This window comes from Arachis ipaensis, chromosome B04 (assembly GCF_000816755.2).
Source record: "Arachis ipaensis cultivar K30076 chromosome B04, Araip1.1, whole genome shotgun sequence".
Classification (NCBI taxonomy): Eukaryota; Viridiplantae; Streptophyta; class Magnoliopsida; order Fabales; family Fabaceae; genus Arachis; species Arachis ipaensis.
In genome coordinates, this window is record NC_029788.2 from 19,988,555 (window position 1) to 20,007,782 (window position 19,228).

Sequence of the window (19,228 nt, forward strand, 5' to 3'; positions counted from 1 at the left end):
TTATTATTCTATAAATAATCTAACATATAAGTATTTTTTAAATTTTGATTTCAATAAAAGTTTATTTAAATTTTTACTGAGTTAGGCATTAAAATCCTTTTTATGTACCCTTATTATTGTACAAACAAAAATTTCGAAGAAACTACTATTTCGCAAACAACTAATTTTTTTTTATATGGAAAAAATATTAGTGTTTTTGTTAGAAATGGGATTATTGAGTGTAATTACAGATGGGTAAATTTTATAGGTAAAAAGTCAACACGTGAGGAGCGTGTTGCAATACGTGACAACATTTCAACTAATACGCAGACAACGTGTTAAAATACGTGAAGAGCATGTTAAATATTTCCACAATAATATAATACACTTCAAATATCAATATTCAAATAAAACACTATCTTCACTTCCATATTAAAAATAATTTGTGCCCACAAACAAATTAAAACTTTCACCCAAAAAATTTAGACACATGTCTAAGTCTAAATTCACTTTGGTTTCACAATTATTAATTAGAGAAGAAAAATGTGGTTAATTTTTTTGGATATTGGATAAAAATGAGTGTAATCCTTTAATATTGGAAGTTATGGTGTTTTATAAAATTCTAGGACTATAGAATTCGCAGAGTGCAAATTGTCAGATTAATTTTTTTTAATGTATAAAGACAATACACAGATTGCGTATTGTATTATTTTAATATTAAATTATAATACACAGTCTACGTATTGTAAATACACACTCTGCGTATTGTCAGTACAATACGTGTTCTACGTATTGTGCTTGCATAGAGCAGCGCTCCCATAATACTGTAAAACCTTATTTTTTGTAACATTAACGGTAAAACTCCCTCCACTCTTCCATATTAAAATAAAAAATTCGAAAAATGTATGCCACTCCAACTAAAATGAAAATTAGGAATGTGGATATTTTAGTCAAAGAATGTTGATCAAGTGAAGGAAGGGCCGAAGGGGGGTAGCTAGAGCTAGAGCTAGACGCTAGTAGCTTAAGCTTTGAGTGTGAGAAGTGCGCAGTGAAGTGAGAGTGTGTACTTAGGACACGGATGTCACGGAATGTAAGAAGCAAACTAAAAATTGATTTATTTATTGTTATTTTATTTTATAAAAGAAAAGAATAAATAGAAAATGGAAAACCACCACATCAGCATCATCATTGCATGACAACCGTGCTCTTCTCATCATTCACAGCTCACAATCCCAACTCCACCACCCTCCTCCTTTGTACTTTCCCCATCTCACTCACTCAACTCTCCACTAACAACTAACAACTAAGAACTAAGAACCAAACCCACCACTGAAGCTGCACTACACAATAATAATGCCTCCTTCTTCTTCGTCTTCTTATTCTGTTTCTGATTTGGCTATTCCCCATTTTACCCTTAAGACAACCTTCATTATCTCCTACCTGGCGGTGGCGCTAGTGGCGGTGGCGCCCCTCCCCTCACGCTCCATCAACATTACCGCCGTCCTCTCCCCCTTCCCAGACTTCTCCCAATTCACCGCCTCCTCTCCCTCTCCGACCTCCACTCCCTCCCTCCCTCCGGCAAGCTCTTCACCACTCTCTTCCAAACCACTGGCCGGGCCCCCTCCAACTCTGGCTCCCTTAACCTCACCCGCGACCCTCGAAACGGCATCGTTACGATCACTTCCCCTTACTCCCCTTCCTCAAACGCCACCGTTTTGTCCTTAGTCAAAACCTTACCTTATAACGTCACTGTTTTCTCCGTTGATAACCTCATCCTCCCTTTCGGCCTCGATCTCATGGCCTCGGAGACTCACCCCAATCTAGGGCTCAACATCACCAAGGCCTTAATCGACGGCAAGAACTTCAACGTCGCCGCCTCCATGCTCGCAGCCTCCGGCGTCGTCGAAGAATTCGAGGCCGACGAGGGCGGCGCTGGAATTACTATGTTCGTCCCCGTCGACGATGCATACGCCGATCTGCCTCCAGCCGTTAGCTTGCAATCCCTTCCGGCGGATAAGAAAGCCGTCGTGCTCAAATTTCATGTGCTGCATTCGTATTACCCCTTGGGATCGTTGGAATCGGTGGTGAACCCTCTTCAGCCGACGCTCGCGACGGAGGCCATGGGTGCTGGGAGCTTCACGCTCAATATTTCCCGCGTGAACGGCTCCGTTGCGATCAACACTGGGATCGTGCAAGCTTCCGTGACGCAGACGGTGTTTGATCAGAACCCCGTGGCAATCTTCGGCGTCTCGAAGGTTCTGCTGCCGAGGGAGATCTTCGGGAAGAATCCGATCACGACGCCGAAGCTTGGATCGACTGCACCGCCTCCGGAAGACGATGCTCTGTCACCAGAGGGGTCGCCGGGGGCAATGGATGGCCAGCCTTCGCACCTCTCGTCGCCGCCCGGGTTCCGCGAGGACATGCAGTCCAACGCTGCTGCCTCCGGTGTTCGTGGTTCCAAATTCAAGTCTTCCATTGTTGTTGCTGTATTTGTTTGCTGTATAGGGTTTTGTATTTAGTGGTATGAGGTTAATTTCTTTGGTTTTTGCTCCAAATTATTATCATTAGTATTAATTTTTTGTGGGGTTTTGTTTTTTAAATTCTCTCCACCCGCTGTACCCGGTTAATTGCATTATCAGGTTGCAAATGCAGCCTCCCTTTTTTCTTTTAGGTGGTTTCTCCTTATCTCTTTCTTTTCCCCCAAAAAATTATAAAATCTTCAATGTGAATTAATTGAGCCATTGATCTAACAATTAGTTGGAGATCAATGTTCACTATTTGTTTCTCTGTGTAGCAGTAGTACACTTGCATTATAATATGAAAATGTAATGCAAGTTCATTGTGTATAAATTGGGAGTTAAATAAGTTTCCGTTTTCTATGAGTGCTGCAATTGATTTGAGTTTCAGTTTTCTCATTGTTATCAAAACAATCCTTTTGCATATATATACCTTCCAGGTGTTGCACACACGAATTGTCTCCGCCTTATCGAGCGGCATATTTCAGTTGGCTTCTGCAGGATACCTCAGTTCTCATCCACGCTGGAGTTTGCGCAGTTTGCTCGACATCTTACCTCGATGACCATCAGGTACTTTCTTGTTTATTATGCTACAAATTCACAATTGTAAATTTCATAATGGATTCTCTCTCTGTGTTAACCTGCAATATAGGGTGTAAATCTGAAAATCCGAAAATGATGTCATATTGTGCAGGTTAATCCCTGTATTTATTTGTAAGAGTAGATAACTTTCCTGAAACCAAGCCTACCTGCAATTGTTATGTATGCACTCTGTTAAGAAAGGCACTGTATTTGGTGTCAACAATTTTGGAGTTGTTTATGATTGACAATAATATACTGAAGATACTGAAATTTTTTGCAGCTTTTGCTGCGGAGAACTGTATTGGGAATTCTTGTTGTAGCTTTATCTGTTTTATTATACTAATATGTTGTGATCCGGATTTCAAAGAGATTGATCAGCATACAAATTAGACCAGTTAAGAAATTGCTGGAAATAACTTTCCACAACATGGGGAACTAACACATTTTTGAATTATGCTTCTAGACTTGGTTGCATGGAATGTGTTACCCTTCTTTCTTGGTGCATGATTGAATACTCTTATTGAATTAGCATACTGTTTTCATTATTTGGTATTTTACAAAGTTTGTAGAACTGAGGACTAGAATAGTGGTGTGATATTAGATAGTAGAAATATATAATTAAGAGAGTACTAATTCAAGCTTGTTGCAATTGAAGATAGAAAATGGCTAGAACAGATTTAATGCATAGACTACTTTAAGGATTCCTTTTAAGCATGGGATTGCATGTATCCCTAGATATTGAAAAACAATCGGAGATGATATGATGCTGGTTACGTGAGGTCTGGCTTTCAAAGGTGCCAAGGTGCATCTTGAATTCTTGATTGAGTCTTTTGAGGGAAATTAATTAGTAAATGGGAAGGTGGTGTTTAGGCTTCTACCAACCTTTGCATTTCTCGCTCTTTCACCGTTGTCATAAAACTTGACTTCAGTTACGTCTAGTCTGGTGATGCTGTAGCTAAGTGTCCTATGCGTACCCATTATGCGATAGGCTTCTGGACTGAACTATTTTTCTTTGGAGTATTGCCCTATTGTTCCATGAATACTACGGAAAATTCAATGAGTGGGCTGGTTTCTGAGTTCTCACACATAATTTAGAATAGATATAAAAGGGCAATTTGAAAGGAAACAACAAAAGCTTAAAATCTCTTCAATTATGCATTTCTATGATTGGAAGATTGCAAGTTATTGGTGCAAAACAATGTAACCTTAGTTCTATCCTTCGTCCCTTCAAATGTAAGTACTGCTTCTTTACGTTTCTGTTTATAGTTATTGGTCTACTGCAAAACGACAGAAGTTGAATGGTGAACCCCAAAACTCTTCATGGTTGTTTGTTATCATTCTTTTCATTAGATGTCAATATGTCATTGGTGCAAAAACCTTATTTGTATCCCTTCTCCCTCCAATGTAAGTAATTCTTGTATATGTTTCTGTTTTTAGTTTTTGGTCTGCCACAAAACAACAAAAGTTGAAATGTGAGTACCAAAGATGTTGGTAGTTTGTTATCATCCTCTTGATTCTGAATGCTGTAATAGGGTAGATAGTCTATCAAAGCTAGGTGGTCGTTTGGTATAGATCTAAGCTACTTGGATTAAGCTTGCTATTGTTCTGGAGTTTACTTCATGTTCCATTACCTTTATAATCATTGGAGGCCCTTTAGTGCTTACGAGTTAGGATGTGTTTCCATTGAGAGATTCTTGTATGAGCACAAGTTTGACAACTCACATTTAGGCATACTTGAAATAAAAGTGGGTTCCACCAATTTTATGATGTATAAACCAGTTTATCGGTCCTACCAACATTTTGAGAGCATGCCTAAATATGAGATGTTAGACTAGTGGCCATCTAATAATTGTCTATTTCCTTTTAAACCTGTAAAATTAAGTGCTACTAATTTGACATGGTAATCGTCTCTATGGAATAAAATATGCATTTGCATTGCCTTTGACCTTTTCTCACAGAAGGAGCAAGTGAGCAACCGTTCAATTAAAAATAAAGAAACATCACCAACATTATCCATAAAGGGTTCCCACCCATACAATTCTCTCTAGTTTCTCCTTTGTTATTATGTATAGGGTCCTCATCTGTCATGTACTATGTCTCCACTCTTGAGTGACCATTGTAGCCTCCACAGCAAGTGTATGTGCTGCAAAGTTTCCTTCCATGTAGTTCCGGGGTAGGTGTACTTGAAAGAGCCTTAATATGAGGAGTCTTCAAGTAAAGAGGGTGGGGCTAGTTGCCTTAACTGTTACATAACTGTTTGGGCCTACTTCTGAAACATAAAAATTCAGCCAACTTGTCTGTTAGAAACAGGAAAATGTTACTTTTAACATTTATATTATGTATTTTGTATCCACATTTATTTTGTTACTCTTATATTTTGTTGTGGCGCTCACTTGAACACTTGAATTCTTGTATTTCACCTTTGATATGAAAATAATAGAAATGCCAATCACTCAATAATGTTATATGCTGCTTCAAGGTCAACCAGCACCTTTGCCAATAGGATATTGTTTTTTAGGCTATCCTCATGTGCCATTGTGGTCCATTGTTCCTCTATATACCACTGTTGAGTGTACTGAAGCACAGGGTGCATAAGCAAAACAGTTATTCAGGATGATATATATGCCTTGTAAGATGATTCAATCATGAGTGGCTGAAAATGACTTCATTCCTGGTCCTCTCTGTATAATATTTTTAAAAGCTGCAAAACTAAATCGAAGCATGTTACAAGGGCTATGGGACCTTGGACTTTTGATATAATCCATTGGAGATATGGAATTGGCCAATGGAACTACGGACAACTTGAACCTCGTATACTTGATAAGCATCTCTCTCTTCGGCCCTTTAGGCCGAAGTAATGTACTATATGGCTTCCTTTGATTGGTAAAAAAAAAAAATTTGTCAAACATTAATGTGTTCATTGTCTAGTTTTAAGGCCTTGTATTTCTAATAGTATTTGCTATTTTGAATGAAAGTAATAGTGAACAAAAACATTGAGGTCATACAAATGAACATGCATTCAAATTTATAATCATACGTTGCTATATTTTCTAAAAATCACTTCTCAATTCTCAGGAAAGCAATACATAAATGCATTTCATTGACTCATTGTGCATGATCCTTGAAAAAAGGGTTAAAAAATGGCACATCATAATTAGCGAAAGGACAAGTCTTAAAATATAATCCAGATATAAATGATCAAAATACTAGCATTTTTTTTTCTTATTTTGCACCGACAAGTCAAACCCATAGCGGGTAGAAATGATGTTAGATTAAGAAAAGACTACCAAATGTACAACGAGGTTGTCACGCACATTCTTCTCCTCCAAAAAACATATACTTAACTACATAAAGTATATGGAAAAAGGAGAAAGCGATGTATGACGGTTATGTGTTATATTACTCATAGGCTTGGCTAATTCACCAAGCTTCAAGGACTAAGGGTATTATTGTTATCCTCTTCTAGAGTATGTGTATTTGCTTGCGACTAAGCATCAATGTATACTCGAACAACATCTAATATTTTGGCTCGACAAATTGGACACTTTCCACCATTCCATTGCAGCTCATTGGCACACTTTAGACACGCACACATGTGCCCACACCTGCAACATAATTTTGGTGTAACAATATAAGTGTTACATTCTATTCTCAAAGTGGATAATATAAAATCATTTCAAACAAGATTCTTTCGTTTAGAAGCAAACGAATAAAAACATTTTACCTGTATAAAATTGAGTCAGCTTTATTATCATGGCATAAACAGCAATTGCCTTTTTTTGGTACCTTCTTCTGCGTCATGTTTTCTTCTTTGTTAACTGTTTCTCATATAGTACATTGCATCACAAATGTTACTAGAGGAAGAAATTGGAAAAAAACAGTATATGTAAAATAAATTGAAAACTCACCTTCAGTTGATTTTATGAGAAGTTGATAATTGAAAATTATTAAATAATTTAATATATTACAATTCTCAATTATTAATTTCATATGAAAATAACTATATATCAGTTTCTACAGTAAAATAAAGCCTAATTTTGTAGAGGCGTTTTTTCCTTAAGTGAGAAGTTTACTAAACACAGAAATTTGAAACAGAAATTTATTTGATTTCCCCTTTTAGGTAGAAAGCAAAATCATGTTTTCCGAACTTGCTTAAATGATTGAATTCTGATAAACATAAGTCATGTAGTGATGACATTGGTTAGTTTAAACGAATAGAAATGAGCAGAGACCTGTTTGAACCATGGATTGTTGTTGTAATTGCATCTGAATCTGCATATCCACGCAGCTCTTAATCGATTTCCTTAGCTCAGACATCTCATGATGAAGTTGCTCCATTTGTCTTCTCAAATCATAGATGAGTTCCATTTCCTATGTTACCACAATAGCATTAATAGTAAGCATTTAACAACCTTGTATGATTTAATATTTCAAGGTAAGAATGTACTTGAACAAAGACTCACCATTGAATGATGATTAGGCGGTGAAGAACTTCGCCTATTATCCTGATATGCAGATCGAAACTGAGAGGGTTGTGAATGTGAAGGAGAATATGTAGATGCAGATGCACATGCAAATACTACTCCATCAGAATCATCACAGGTTTCATTGTCTTTATAACTCCATGTTCTTGAAGGGCATGGTGATGAGGATTGTTGAAAATACTCAACATCTTCATGACACCGCTCCCGCTCCTGCTCCTGCTCCTGCTCCTGCTCCTGCCTCTGCTCCTCCTCTTCTTGTCCAGCATTTTGCATCTCGTCTCGCTTTTCCTCCTCCCCTCCTCCCTCTTGTTTGTCTTCTTGAGGAGATTTTGCAGAACGCATGCGTTCTTGTAGATACGCCATCAGAATTTGGTTTTCGTCCTCGTCATCTTGACAATTGATTAGTTGTGTCTGTGTTCCCTTATGGGAGTTCATCAATCTATCTATCACTGCCCGGAAGCTGCTGGAAAGGAAAGTCGAGACTGTTTTTCTGTAAACATAAATTATTCATTCAGTCAGTGTCTAGTTCTCAATGAAATTATCATCTTCATATTTGTTTTCATTCTTATTTGGTTGTTCATCAGTCATTTATAGCATTTGTCCTGTCTTAGAAACAAAATAATCTTATACCTTTCAAGGAGAATACGTGATCCATGACCTCTACCTCTTCTAACATATCATCATAATTGCTTTCATCATTGTGTTGATCTGTTGCATCTTTCCCTTCTACAGCATGCTGTTGTTCGCTTGACTCTGCCCCGTTTGCAATCTCATTATGGCCCGAATCATCAGCCATCATCGATGTTGGTGCCTTGGCAGTATCATGCGAATCATTATTTTGAACCTCTGCACATGTTTCTAGCAGTGTCACATGTGAACTTGCATGTTCTTTCTCTTTATTGTGATCTGCATTAGTCTCAGGGATTGATACTTGTGTGGATTCTCCAGAGCTATTAGCAGTCTCATGAACAACAGTCTGGTTGCAAGTGTCTTTGCCAGGTTGAGTAGCCGCAGCAGACTTATCCGACACTACAGGATTTGTAACTGTCTGTACCCGTGACGTTGTTGGATGAGCTACTTCTGCCTGTTCCGCATTTCTGTGTTCAACTGCGGTGCTAAATTTCCCCCTGTATTTTACATAAGCATATGTAATTTAGTATCCAATGCAGTGGAGAATTACTCTCCTCATAGAGATTGGTCCCTCTACCACTTTTAATCAAAGTTTTAACACGTGTTGGACAAATTTTATTGCAAGATAATTATATCCCAAAAAATATATTCCAAGACAAATTAGTCCCCCTTTAAAATTTTGAAAATTTGTTGCCTTAGGGATCAATTTGGGTACTTATTCTGTGTGGCTAAAAGTAAACTTTTTATAGTTATGAAATCCAGATACAAATGACGCAATTGTTGCCTACCAACGTATCCTTAGTTTTAACTTGGCCTACATAAATGCATTTGGCACCATATTAAAATGTCATAATTTTCCTTTCTCCTTTCGAAACTAATATGCAAGGCAAATCACAAAATAAATAATAAGCTACCATTTCATGAGAAATAGTCAAACCTTCGTTCCATAACAACAGCAGATTCTTGTGTCTGTTTGTTCTGTCTAGATAATGTTGATTTCTGTTGAGATTTATCATTCTCAGCAGCTGCATTCCGCTGCAACAATCTTAATCGAAGCAATGACTGCATCATGTGATGTGACATTAAAGAATTAGCTGCAATGAACATGAAGCTTATAAAATTTGGGAAGTGAAACAAGGATGACTCCTATTATTATACCTGAATTCGACCTTTTTGAGGGAACCTCGACACGGCTCGGCGTTCTGCCAGGTGGTTAAGCTCCCCTCGGCGGTCCCTCTCCAGCTGCATAAGCATATCGGTGAAAATCCGGCGGCCTCGAATCCTTCCCGGGGCACCAATCATGAGGGGAAAAGCCCTCCTCTCAGAATTCTCCGGTGCTAAATCTCTGCAAGGAGAGCTTGCCACGCTGCTAATAAACCCCTCAGATTCATTGTCATCGCCATGGACACTTGGTGTAGTTAGCCTCTTTATTATGTCTGCAACAGAAACCGGCCTTTCTGCCTCTGTTGTTGCAGTCTCGCAAGACGACCACCGCGATTGTGGCGAAAAGGACTGATCACTGTGTGTTTCCCAGTCCTCGTTCGCCACGGCGCAGGAAGAAGATTCCCCTGCCTCAGAATCACAATTATTGGTGGAAGTAACAGCAGTGGGACTAGTTTTGGCGCCATTAGACGCCGTCGTTTCAGGCTTGGATCCACTGAGCCTCTTCTCCCATATCTGAACAAGTGAAGAAGCAGCAAGGTTCGAGATATCTACACACTTATTATCATCACCATCAGAGTTGCAACTACCTGTGCTTCCAAGTTCTTTCTTGTTATTATCAATTGACAACAACCCAGCCTCACTCTCTAAATTTGAAACAATCTCCCGGGCTTGTTTCGCGGCCCAGCGATCAAGAAGCCGGGTTTGTCTCGGGCTAATCAAAGAGTTCAATGAGGATCCATCCTTGAACTCCATGGCATTTGAGACATGAAGATTCGATACGTTGCGGTGGCGCCGGTGGTGGCGCCGATCTTGATTATGATGAATTTCGTTCCAATGGGCAGAATTGTTCTCGTTGAGATTTCTTGTTGAATCGGAGTTGGACATGGACATGGACATGTTAAGGTGGTCCATGACGAAGTTCTTGATGTTCCTTTGAAGAGCAGCATGTGTGGCCTTATTAACAACATTGCTTTCTCTGCATCCATCACCACGGTGGTTACGGTCCCTCAGAACCAAACCAAAGGGCGAAGACGAAGCAATTTCAACTTGTGATGATGCCATGTTCAAGAGAATGGTGAATGCATAGCTGAATGTAGAGGAACCCAATTCAGGTTAACGAGTGATGAAGAGGAAAGACAAAGAGATTGAACACATTCCGACCATGTATCTCAAAAGATAAAATCCTTCTTTCTTTATTTTTAATCGGGTAATTGTGAGAGCCTCACCACAAAACAACTCAAAGAAAATTAAAAGAGAAGATTAATCAGTGGAGGAGAAAAGACCGTTGTGTTTTGCGAAAACTGAGGACACGTTTGTGGCAAAAAAAAGTTTCAACAAATTATCGTTACCCTCATTCCTCTATATTTAGAGCAGAACGACTTTTCTAACGGATTTGAATTATGTTAAGGAAAACAAAAGAAACCAAGTGAGAGTTTTAACTTTTATTCTTCTTCTTCTTTGGAGGAGGGGAGTTTGTTATATAAATAAGAACGAATGTAACAGTGAGAGAGAGTGTCGTTTGAGTGAGACGTTATGAGATTGGACCGTTATGAGATTTGTGACGTCATTGAATGAAAACACAGGTGGCCAGATGGGAGCCAAGTAAAGCCTAAAAAGGGAGATGTGTCTAACGAGAGCGTTTTTGCGTAATCTACTTTTATTCTACTTTATTACATTCACCAAATTAAGCTGCAGGATCAATGGCGGTGCTGCTGCTATTTCAACTCTATTCTACAGAATTTTGTTTTTCGTTTTATTTTTAAATTATATTTTATTCAAATTTTAAATCTAAAACATAAAAATTCATCGTTATTTTCAATAGTTAAAAGAAAAATATTAAATAATTATCAAAATTTATTATTTTTTGTTATTGTTTAATTATAAATTTAATTCATTTAGTTTAATTTTTTTAATTTAATAATATAATAATTTATTTTATTTTATATATAAATATTGTTTAATCTGAATTTGTTTTCGATTAAATTTTTTGTTGTTTCGTAGTAATTCTAAAATTTTTAAAATCAGACAGTAAAATCAGATTCATATAGTAGTTTTATTTACGAAAACAATATACGATACAAGTTTAGATGAGTTAAACTAAGACGAATTAGTCACCAAAAAAAAAAACTAAGACGAATTGAATCATTGTTTTTAATCAAATTAAGTCAATAAGGTTTGATTCGTTCCTTTGATTAATGTAGTTCGTGAGTAGTTGATGTTTGTGTAGTATATATACAAGTTGGATAATTTCATTTTTCTTTGTAAAAATTAGTATTGATGATTGAGGATTTGAATTTGAATAGAATCTAGGAATTTTGAATTGTTTTTTCGATCAATCTTTTTGTGTTACATTTAATGATAATTTTAGTATTGATTAAGACATAATTTGGTGTTAGGTAGAATTAATTTCGGTGTTATGTATTTTGTTATGGTTACCTTGATATATAATTTTGTGGTTGATGTTGGTTCTTATGCTATACATTCAGTGTTAAATGGAATTAGTTATTGTATTTTTCATTTTTATGTGATTTCTATTTAGCAATGAGCTGATCAAATTCTTTGATTACGAATATGAACAATTTTGATGTTGTTGTTAGTTTACAATACTGTTGAGATTATAATTTTTTTGTATTTTTACAGTTTTTGTGTGATATTAATGAGTTGTTTGTAACAAAGATTGGGATAGCTTTCAATACACTTTAAAAAGCTGAAAATTGTTAAAAAAATTATTCTAAATTTACAAGTTTTTCTAGTAAAATAAAGAACACAAATAAGAAGAGAAGTCAAATTAAGAAAAAGCTATGAATATAGTTTAAATGACACTAAAATCACTACAACTCTTTTGTATGACCTAATTACATCAAATCCAAGTTAATGAAACCAAGTGCACCTCATTTAAATCAGAATAATATCGAAATTACTTAATTATGACGACATACAAACTTAGTTCAGAATAAGTACACAAACAAGACTTAATTAACCATAAAAATACATCCAAATCAATTTTAAATAAAAAAAAATCATGAATATGCTTAAATGATACCAGAACATCAAATTTAAGTCAAATAAGATAAAGTGCACCTATTTTAACTCAGAATAATACCGAAAATAGTTAATGATAATCACACACGAATTCAATTCAAAATAAACATATAATCATAATTCAATCAATCACAAAAAACACTTGCATGTAATTTTAAATCCAAAAAAATTATCAATATAAATTAGATAACACTAAATTAGCACAATTATCACAAAATTAACACTTAAAGAGAACTACTCTTGTACTTCTACTTTATCGCGAAAAACTCAAAATTAATACATTTTTGTGTTATTGTAATAAATTTCAGGATTATTTTTTTGATAAATTTTGCACAATTTAAAATTTTTTTATTTTTTTTAAAAAAATCAAACAAAAAAAAGAAATAAGTGTAATAACACATGAGTAAGAGAAAAAAATAAAAATAAAATGTAACAACAATAACATTAATACAAAAAGGAAGAGGAGGCGAAAACAACGCGCATAGAAAAGAAAAACACAAAGAAAAAGAAAGTGGAGATGAAAATAATGCGAAAAAAAACATAAAAAAATGTTATTTCATGCAAAGGTTATATCGGTAAATTTTATTAAATTTGGATTAATTTAATCAAATTTGGTTATGAAAAAATTTAAATTAGTAAGGAAACTATAAGATCATCTTTTTGGTTGACCAATATTCCAATAATTTTTTATTGTCATTCCAAATACACAATATTTATAAAAATATATACATATACTTGGTTATCTCATTTGAAATGATAACCAGATAAATAATGAAATGTAAAAATATAAATATTTATGGTAGAAAATTATTTTAATTTTTTAATTTATTTGTAGATAATACATATATTAATTGTAATTATAAATTATGCTATTTTAAATTAAATAATGTATATAATGGTGATCTCATTTATTATTATAAATGCTAAATTGAATAAGTTATTATTACTTTTGATTTGGAATTAAATGAAAATAAAACTATATATTATCTTTTGTTCTTTAAATAATTATCTTTTGGATTTTAGTTTGGACTTTAGATACTATTTTATTTGGACTTTAGGATTTAATAGGTGTCATACTCAAATATAAATAGGCCTTCAGGTTTCGGTCTCCAAGATACCAAAGTCGCCTTTATTACTCTTTCTCCATAAAAAAAATCACAATTCAGCTGCCTAGGGATACAGAAGGCTTTGGTTGAGGAAGATCGAAAGAACCACAAGATCCAAATTTTTTCATCAATTTCTAATTTTTATGAATAAAGGTACGTTTTCGCATTATGTTATATTTTTTGTGATTCAATATGAATGATCTAAGTTATTGGAATTAATTTATTCTAATAAGTGATATTAGAGCCATCCATAATTTGATCATCAAAAATATTTAATTTTATTATTATTTTATTCGGTATACGTTAATATTGCGTAGCTCACGTTAATATTATCGCACCGCAAAATTATATATATATAATGGATGAACACTATTCTTCCACGGTCCTGTCAATATTGTTGCATATATATAATATATACAGTTGTGGTTTAGGTTATAGTGCTCTTATATACATATTGATATGGCCATATATATATATATATATATATATATTTTGTTGCGTGCTTATAATGTAAGCTAAGCGTGTTTTGATTAATTTTTTTTATATAAAATGATGCTCATAAATTAATGATTTATATACTGTTTTCATCTTTTGTTAAATCAATTGAGTATTATTGAATTATAATTTTTTTTGAATTTAATTGTGTCATTAATTTGGTATAAAAATTAATTGATTATCCTTTAAAATATAAGGATTAATATGTATATGTCACTTATGCGAATATTAATTAATCCAAAAGAAAATTTATATTTGGCCAAATTATGTATACATATTAATAATATTTGAATAATAAAAATATTATTTAATTGTTACATAAGGACACTAGTAACAATTTGAATTATTGTACCCATCAATTTTATAAAGATTTAGTTTTGGAATAAATTGATTGAACATTATACTGTCAAAGTAGCCTTTTTTGTGAAAATTGATTTATTCAAAACATAAGGAATATGGTGATATGAAATTCATGCGAATATTGGTCGGCCCAAAGGAACGTCTATATTTGGCCGAATTACATACACATATTGATAGTAATACATGTTTGGGTAAACAAATTAAGAATAAAGTAATGCTTATTATTTATGCGGACAATAATTGGCCCAAAAGAAGTTTATTGTTTGGCCAAATAATAAGCATTGCACACTTTTGTTTATTTTCTATTAATTATGCGGTCAATAATCGGCCCAAAGGAAGGTTATTGTTTGGCCAATTAATAGAAAATATATGCGGTAATAAATAGGTTGCGAAGTTTAAGTCTCCATGTACGCATTAAGTCGATCCAAAGAAAGGCTTCATGTGTGACAGGAATTTTGACAATATTTGATTACTACAATGAGAGTATCACTTACAATTAATTTTTCTATCCAAAGATTGAAAATTAATGTTGTTCTAGATATCTCAATATGGATTTTTTTCCCATTATTTAACTAATGTTTACTGCATGTTTATTTGTTCTAATCCAGAAACTATGACTTTAGCTACCAATGTTTCTGCACAAATTAGCAGTATTCCTATGCTGAATGGTTCAAACTTTAAAGTTTGGAAGGATACCGTGGAGATTGTCATCGGTTGTATGGATCTAGATATAGCTCTTCGAGAGGAAAAACCCACTTTCACTCCGAAAAATCTCAATGAGGTTAAAATAGAGAAGTGAGAGAAATCTAATCGAATGAGCATTATAATCATGAAACACTCAATTTCCGAGGCGTTTCAGGGCTCAATTACTGAGGATAAAGATGCCAAACAGTTCCTAAAGGATGTTGAAAAATTCTTTACTAAGAATGAAAAAGCGGAGGCAAGTAGTCTTTTGAGCAAACTTGTCTCCATAAGGTATAAAGGTAAAGGGAACATAAGGGAGTACATTATAAAAATGTCTCATCTTGCTTCAAAATTGAAAGCACTAAAGTTAGAGTTGTCTGAAGATTTACTCGTGCATTTCATTTTGATTTTCCTTCCTGCACACTTTGGGCAATTCAAAATGAGTTATATAACACTCTGAAGGACACTTGGTCCTTAAATGAGCTTATATCTCACTGTGTGCAAGAAGAGAGGCTACAGCAAGATAAGATTGAAAGTGCTTACATGGCTTCATCTTCTTAGTATAAAAGAAAGCGTGATACTGCTGCGGATGCGCCTTCTCAGCAGAAAAAGGCTAAGAAATAGGATCAAGTTTCAACCTGTTTCTTTTGTAAGAAAGTGGGACATATGAAGAAGAATTATACCAAATATGCCACCTGACGTGTAAAGAAAGGTATAATTCTTACTTTCGTTTGTTCTGAGGCTAGTTTAAGTTATGAACCTGTTGATACTTGGTGGGTAGATTCTGCTGCTACTACTCATGTAAGTGTTACTATGCAGGGTTGCCTGACCGCCAAGTGATGCCGAAAGATACATCTATGTGGAAGACGACAATATAGTTGCAGTCGAAGCTATAAGAACCTTTAGATTATGTTCCACGAGTGAATTTTACTTGGATTTATTAGAGACATTTTATGTACCGTAGACGAAATTTGGTTTCTATTTCTCGTTTGGACAAATCAGGTTATTTTTGTTCGTTCGGAGACAATAAAGTTAGTCTTTTCTATAAATCGAATAATATTTGCTTTGGTCATTTGGTGGATAATCTATATAGGCTTGACTTAAATTCCTATAATAATGAAATACTGCAAATAGATACAAAACGAAAACTAAATGAAAATTCGGCATCATTATGGCACAAACGGCTAGGTCACATCTCTAAACAGAGAATTCAGAGGCTCGTGTCGGATGGAATTCTTGGACCCCTAAATTTGGCGGACTTTGAAGTCTGCATTGAGTGCATAAAGGGAAAAAAGACAAATGAAAGGAAATTAGGTGCCAATAGAGCTAAAGATGTCTTAGAACTGATACATACCGATGTATGTGGTCCATTCCCTACTGTCTCTTGGAATGGACAACGGTATTTTATTACGTTCATAGATTATTACTCTCGTTACGGGTATCTATATTTAATTCATGAAAAGTCCCAAGCCTTGGATGTTTTCAAGTCTTTCAAAGCTGAAGTTGAACTTCAACTTGGAAAGAAAATTAAAGCTGTCAAATCTGATCGTGGTGGTGAATACTACGGAAGATATGATGGTTCAGGTGAACAACGTCTCGGGCCTTTTGCTCTTTTCCTAGAGGAGTGTGGTATTGTTCCGCAATACACCATGCCAGGCAAACCTAGCATGAATGGTGTTGCAGAGCGAAGGAACCGAACTCTTAAAGACATGGTGAGAAGTATGATTATTCATTCTTCCTTGCCTGAATCACTCTGGGGAGAAGCCTTAAAGACCGCAGTATACATCCTTAATAGGGTGCCAAGAAAAGCAGTTAACAAAACCCCATATGAAATTTGGACTGGAAAAATGCCTAGTATAAAGCATTTGCATATTTGGGGATGTCCAGCTGAAGCGCGACCTTATAAGCCGCATGAAAGAAAATTGGACTCAAGGACAATTAGTTGCTACTTTGTTGGTTACGCTGAGCGTTCACGTGGTACAAGTTTTACAATCCTGCATTAAGGTCTAATTTTGAAACGAAAAATACGAGATTTCTTGAGGATGTTAAGTTTGGGGGGAAGAAAATATTAGGAATGTTGCTTTTGATGAGGATAATATAACTGACAATAATCAGGTCTTTGTGCCTATCATTGTTCAAAATACAGTTATAGTACAAGAGCACAATGAGAATCCCTCTGTAGATCCAGTTACAGTACAAGAGAACAATGAGAATATTATTGTTGCTCAAGATACTGCTACAGTACAGAAAAATGATGAGAATCCTCATCAACCCCAACCCATACAGCAAGATCAACAACCTCAAGAAGTGTTATTAAGGAGATCCAATAGAAAAAGGAGAAAATTCATCTATGGTCTCAAACAAGCTTCCCGTCAATGGTATCACAAGTTTAATTAAGTCATTACCTCACGGTTTTGAGGTAAATATCATAGAAGAGTGTGTATACCGCAAGTTCAATGGGAGTAAATACATATTTTGGTCTTATATGTTGATGACATTCTACTTGCCAGTAACGATATAGGCTTGTCGCATGAAACTAAGAAATTTCTATCGAACAAATTCGAAATGAAAGATCTTGGTGATGCCTCTTTTGTATTAGGAATCGAGATACTAAGAGATCGTTCTCAATGTATTCTTGAATTATCACAAAAGAACTATCTCGAAAAGATTTTAAGTAGATATGGCATGGAAAGTTGTAGACCAATGGACACACCCGAAACTAAAGGAGACAAGTTCAGTCTCAAATAATGTCCTAAAAATGATCTTGAGAAGACAGCAATGCATGATAAACCTTATGCATCAGCACTAGGAAATTTAATGTATGCTCAAGTCTGCACACATCCCAATATATCATTTACAGTGGGAGTGTTGGGTAGATATTTGAGCAATCCGGACATAAATCATTGGATAGCTGTTAAACGCGTAATGCGTTATCTAAAGAGAACAAAGGATACATGCTTACTTATCGGAGATCGGAAAATTTGGAGATCATTGGGTATTCTGATTCCGATTTCATGGCATATGATTGCGAAATTTTGTCACTGAGTTTCGTATAGTAGATGACATTGAAAGGTTATTAAAGATATTTTGTGACAATAAGTCAGCAGTACTATACTCCAATAACAATAAGAGCTTGACAAAATCGAAGCATACAGACATCAAGTTCTTAGTTGTCAAGGAGAAAGTTTAAGAAAAACAGATTTTCATAGGACATATAGGAACAGAATATATGCTAGCAGACTCATTAACTAAGGAATTGATCCCTAAAGTCTTTCATGAGCACGCTGCTCGGATGGGTGTCAATATTTGTGATGCATTGGTTTAGTGGGAGTTTATTTTATGCTATATGTCCTATGACAGATATTGAATTATTTTTCTGCAGAATTAAGTTGATGGTTTATTTCATGTTATGTGAAATGTTCATTTTACAAAATTTATTTTGCGTTTGATCTCAATAAAGTTTTAAAGTTGGACCAGTTGGAAATAGACATGCATGAGATCACTTGGCATGTAATTTCTATATTACTCATCCAAATTTGATCTATGTCGTTAAGTATATTAGGATGGTGATTGTCGTGGTTTAGTCACGAGATTAATGTGATAAAAGTTGTGGTAGTTCTATATCTAATATATGAGACGGACTAGATTGTTAAAGTAATGAGAGAAATAGCATTCAGATGCGGGCATAAAGTTTATAAGATGTGATTATTTCAAGAAAGAATATATGTATCGCCTAAGTGGGAGATTGTTAGGAAATTATTTTAATTTCCTAATTTGTTTGTGGGCAATACATATATTAATTGTAATAACAAATTATGCTATTTCAAATTAAATGACTTATATAATGGTGATCTCATTTATTGTTATAAATGCTAAATTGAATAAGTCATTATTACTTTTGATTTGGAATTAAATGAGAATAAAACCAGATATTATTTTTTGTTCTTTAGATAATTATCTTTTGGATTTTAGATATATTATCTTTTGGACTTTAGATACTATTTTATTTAGCCTTTAGGATTTAATGAGTGTCATGTTCAAATATAAATAGGCCTTCAGGGTTTCGGTCCCCAAGATACCAAAGCCGTCTTTGTTACTCTTTCTCCATCAAAAGAGTTGCAGTTCAGCCTCCTAGGAATACATAAGGCTTTGGTTGAGGAAGATCGAAAGAACCACAAGATCCAAA

General features: G+C 34.9%; 2 protein-coding genes across 2 annotated transcripts; one reads left to right on the plus strand and one right to left on the minus strand.

Annotated features, from left to right (window-relative positions):
• LOC107639086 (fasciclin-like arabinogalactan protein 4) lies at positions 1,519-2,855 on the plus strand (the record flags this gene model as incomplete). Its single annotated transcript, XM_016342507.2, is given in 1 exon segment — positions 1,519-2,855. A coding segment is annotated over 1 exon segment (980 nt), but the record flags the coding sequence as incomplete, so codon positions are not given.
• On the minus strand, positions 6,269-10,817 carry LOC107639087 (probable WRKY transcription factor protein 1). The gene is made up of 7 exons (XM_021122380.1): positions 9,350-10,817; positions 9,129-9,253; positions 8,197-8,688; positions 7,541-8,051; positions 7,310-7,448; positions 6,802-6,895; positions 6,269-6,682 (listed from the first exon to the last, which is right to left on the minus strand). The coding sequence occupies exons 1-7, from the start codon at positions 10,415-10,417 to the stop codon at positions 6,565-6,567; spliced, it is 2,547 nt and encodes an 848-aa protein (XP_020978039.1). The 5' UTR covers positions 10,418-10,817; the 3' UTR covers positions 6,269-6,564.